The sequence below is a fragment of the Mercenaria mercenaria genome, chromosome 6 (genome assembly GCF_021730395.1).
Source record: "Mercenaria mercenaria strain notata chromosome 6, MADL_Memer_1, whole genome shotgun sequence".
NCBI lineage: Eukaryota > Metazoa > Mollusca > Bivalvia > Venerida > Veneridae > Mercenaria > Mercenaria mercenaria.
In genome coordinates, this window is record NC_069366.1 from 59,466,374 (window position 1) to 59,471,451 (window position 5,078).

General features: G+C 33.8%; 1 protein-coding gene across 1 annotated transcript; it reads left to right on the forward strand.

Moving 5' to 3' along the window:
• The first annotated feature begins 1,615 nt into the window (after window positions 1–1,615).
• On the forward strand, window positions 1,616–2,572 carry LOC128558053 (uncharacterized). Its single transcript, XM_053546837.1, has one exon. The coding sequence runs from the start codon at window positions 1,616–1,618 to the stop codon at window positions 2,570–2,572; it is 957 nt and encodes a 318-aa protein (XP_053402812.1).
• The last annotated feature ends 2,506 nt before the right edge of the window (window positions 2,573–5,078 follow it).

Here is a 5,078-nt window from a genome sequence, read left to right on the forward strand (position 1 = left end):
TACGATATCGACGAAAACCTTCTTCTTTATGGAAACACTTCTTTACCGGACGAGGATAATGTCAATATTTTCACAAATGTACACTGTTACATAGCTGAAAGTAAGAGATTCCTGTAAATTTTTCTGAACCTCAACGAGACACTATTTTACCCCCTTGTTTTATTTTATGTTCTCTAATTCTAGAAAATTTAATGAACTACTTCTAACTTCTCTTCTCTCATTAGCGCTCATATTGTTGTTCCAGAAACATGATTTTTTGATATACTAGACTACATTCCCATAGATATTATATTTAAAGCTTCACTGTACTTTTGCGAAACAATAATTTACCTGTCCATTTTAGGAGAAGAACTCTATAAGACTTGTCTTTCGTTCTAATCCTTTTCATCTACTGTACATGTAATGTTTGTATTTCAATATAATTTTGTATATTTTTGGGAATAAAATATGTTTAAACCAATGCAGTTCTTGAATAAAAGAATTGACGAATGAATTCTGAATACCAAATAAAATGCATGAATATGAACTGACAAATAAAATAAATACACAGAAAAAATAGAAATATATTGCTTTAACTAGAGATACAAATATATTAACACAAGTAAATCTAAAATTTTACCGAGTTATGTGAATAAGATTTTAAAGTACATGCTATAGATAATTAATAGTCTCCTGGTGTCAACCAGGGGCAAGTTGTCAAATAACCTGTATAAAACTTGTGTGACAAATGAAGTGTAATACATCAGCGCGGTGCATCTTTGATGTATTTTCTCCACACCGTTAACACCTTTCTCTACGGGCCTTGCGGAGTCTGCCAAATTTTAAGTTTACTGTAAATCGTGCAACATTTGCCGCTACCTTTTCATTTTATCATAGAATATACATGTATATACATTTTTATTACTATAAGTATGAAAATAGTCAATTGTATCTACAAATAATAAGAAAAAAAAAACACTGAAAATATATTTTAAGTTCTCAAAAACTACGAAAGAGCATTTACACGAGGTGTGTGTGTGTGTTTTTTTTTTCGAATAAAGAATAACGATAGATTAATAGGGTTTGTTTTTCAGTTTAAGTTCGTATGATGACTTTTCAGCTTTTGATGGAACGTATTGTGAACTTTCGAGATATACATGGCAATATGCTCTGTCGTAATAAACGGTATATTTATAGGCTGATATTTTATCCGATCATACTCAAACTTTCTTTAAACATATCTCTCCTGTTCAACAACCTCTGTATAACAAGCGCATTTCACTTCCCACCGGCGTTTTATGTGAAGACTGAGTAGTTTAGACTTGGCAAAATCTAAGAACTCTTTGTTCAGCATGTCATCCGTTATTATGAACCTCTTAGTATTGCTGGTCTATGTTGATGTAATTAAAATATAGAAAGCTTTAAGTATAATAAGGAAGACAAAATAAATTAAAACGCACGAACATACCGCGTTTACAGTATCATTATTGTTTTATAATTGTAGATAAAAAAGGGTGTAATGACAGGCGTTATTCCTAAAATATGTCCAGCCTTTGGTATGTTACAACTGTACTATATCGCATTGAAATGTATTGCCATTTAATTGAATGAGACTTGACTTACAAGTAGTTCTGTTATGTCTTCCATGCGTAATCGTATGTTTGAATCCGTGCATGGACCGTCGTCTAGAACGCCACGGCGTGCAGGATATAATTTCAGCTCACCACTCTATAGGAGATCATATCATGGTTCAGCTACACCGACACCTAGATCTAACAATGTCACCGCGCATTTCCACAGTTTTGAATATCCTACATCTACTGATAGGCATAATTCTGGTACACATAGATACCGCTCCGTAACACCGCCGCCATACTTTGAAAGCATAAGTGAGCCGGCTTTTTCCCACGATGTGCGTCAATCCGGTTCGATTAGGAACATTGAATTACCGCCGCCAACGAGAACAAATGATAACATCCGGAATTATGACAGCTTCAGAACATCGACTTACTCCGTCAGACCCACTAGCACTATAAACAATAGGGTCATTCCGGACGTTATCAGGACATCGACTCATTCCGTAAGACCGGCAGATACAGCGTTATATAGAAGCAACAGTCTTCCCAGAAACCCCCGTGCTTATGGACGTATGACTGGTTCACGTTACGGAGAAGATTCTCTTTCTCCTGAGACTGGACACACGATACCTTCAAGGAACAGGAGTTTCTCACCAACTGGACGAAACAACTGGACAGTATCAAGGCACACCAGTAATCGCAGTGTACCGATAACGAACATAGTAAACAATAATCGCGATATCAGACGAGATCGATACATATCACCGGGGACCACGGTATCAGATATTCGCTATAGCAGTGCAGGTCCGAATGCAGTAACTCCCATACACATGTTAAATGGCACAGGTCCGGTGACATGGACTCCAGAGAACAGGGTTCATTTTCCGGAAGCAAGTTTCGACTACGAATTACCGCAGCCAGTCACCTACTTTACTTACAGCGATGATGAAGAAGATGGAAGGAACTACAGAGAGAACAGGAACTGTAAGTATCATTTCTTTGTACATTTGAAATAGGAAAGTAACTTAGTTTCAGTTCTATATAATTGAGAAACTGGAACGATATAACATGTCGACAATTATACGAAAAAGTTCCGAATGAGGCAACAATATTGAACTCAATCGCATACGAACAGCGTGACAAGTTACAAGACAAGAACTTTTCAGTTCTATATATTGAATGATAAATCTGTTTTATAGGCATGTTTTGCGGTACTGTTGTACTTTTTTCATAATTACAGTGTTTATACTATAGCTGCCAGTTTTTTTTCATTAACGTACTATACATCATCTTTTTGTAAAATCCTGTTTTAGATTACTGTTTCCTCACAAATTTGCCATGGTTTTGCAAATTGCATTTGCATAGATGAATGTATTGCATATTATGTATTAAAATCATTGTTTTGATTATTGAAAGTAACGCTTTTCTAACGAAGTAATTAAGCATATTCTCGATTTGGACAGCTGCTTTATTTGTTTTTAACGTAAAATAGATAACCTTATAGAATTACCACTGCAAGAAGTTTCACATATATATATAAAAAGGTGTTAATATATCTTTTATGCCCGTGAAAGCAATAAAAGATAAAACTGTTCGTTGTTTATATCTGGTTGGTTCAAACTCACAGTGGGATTTTTTTGCCAATGACCGTTCCAAGGAGGCGACCCACGATGCTCCCAAACGACTGATGTGTTCTTGTTGCCTAAAACGTTTTGTTTGATATAGTTTTGTGTAAATGTCAATGATCTAAACACACATTGCAGATGGTTTTGTTTTGGGGATACTGTGTTCTTTGAGTGTCAGAATTTCTATTGGATCTTCCCAGCAAACAAAAGACGTCTTGAAGACGTCTTTATTTGGTTGTCTTGAAGACGTCTTTATTTGGTTATGTTATAATCGCGACATCTGTGACCAGAAAAAGACGTGTTTTCTGAACAGAACAGAACATGCATTTGATTAGAATTAATAAACAGCTCATCTTCTTTTATAATACAATATATTTGCATGCATACGAAAATGTTAAGTGACAAAGCATTGAGTGAGAGTGAATAAAACTTTGTACTACAATTTGGAGGATATTTTCTCCAACACAGTACATATATATTTACACTACAGTACATATATATTTTTACACTCTATTGATATTTTCTAAATCTTTTATGTTGTTTTACCTTCTTTTCTATGAGAAAATTCAAGTTTTCGTTCTTCTTAACTGCAATAACATTTACAACATAAACTGTAAGAAAAAGTAATATTAGATATATGTTGGATCGAAAGTTTGATCATTTCATAACTTCCACATAGAACTGGAGGGTGTAGCATTTTTATTGTGATTCCAATAGCCAATGTATTGGCTAGCGTTATAAAAGTCATGAAAATGAACTAAAATATGTAGATGATATTTCGTTACCGCTTCAGAAAATGTTACTAATTGTTATTAAAATTGTCTATTGTCTATTTTTAGAAATGGTATAATTACTTTTAATTATACATATACATGCATGTTAAAATATTCAGGAAAGCAATATTATTATGATTTAACTGGGATTCAATGAGAACATTAATAAAACCTTTTTCGTAACCACGGTAACAAAGGGTCTGTCTCCCTGCATTTGCTATCTATTAGTTTGGTTTACGCAATATTCGGCGGGAAAGATGCACACTGATGTACTCAGGGGTGATGTAGAAGAAGGGAGTACAATACTTTAAATATTATTATAACTTAATGATTATATTCATCAATAAATGTATATTTATAAGACCAATGGATTTATTAAATATCTGTTTTAACAACAAAATATTTCATTTTTACAAAGTTGGAGAGGATGTTTTCATCAGCAAATGTTTATAATATTTTTATGCTTCCATTAATTATTTCATTAGTAATTTATAAGTCTCAGAAATGTTTCTGCATATTTATTTTATTTACGGGAAAATGATAAACACTCGAAGTTTTAATGAATTTCAGGTGATACTAGGACCAATGGTTTAGTCGTGTGTAGAGCTATTAGATTAACACTTAGTGATTGGATTACCTATTGGACTTATTATGTTATATTTACTTAAACAAAATACAATCCCAGATCTTTGAAATAAAGATCAGAAAATACATGCTGATTACAAGTGTTAGATAAACAGAAAATAATGGGTATGAACTACTAGCTTTGTTATCCATTGGATAATGGTTGGAATTCACATTCCAGAAAACATTATGTCTTGCCATGAAGACATCACTTTAATACATGCCATAAAGACGTCTTTAAACAACCTGAACGCACATTACCAAAACAATTCAGAAAAAAACGTCATTAATTAAGGCGTCTCTAAAAAGACGTGTACTCACAAAAAAACAGAGGTCATAATGACGTCACAGAAAGACGTCATAACAGCCAAAATAGACGTCTTTTGCTTGCTGGGTTTGGTCTTGTTAATTGTTTTAAGAGAACGAGTGAGGTCATTACGGAATCTAAGAACAATGGTCCTGTAAACTGACCCTCATACATTGCTGAAATACGGCGGAAC

Excerpts from the sequence above, each read along its gene's own strand:
- LOC128558053 (XM_053546837.1), top strand. The coding sequence starts at position 1,616 with ATGTCTTCCATGCGTAATCGTATGTTTGAATCCGTGCATGGACCGTCG.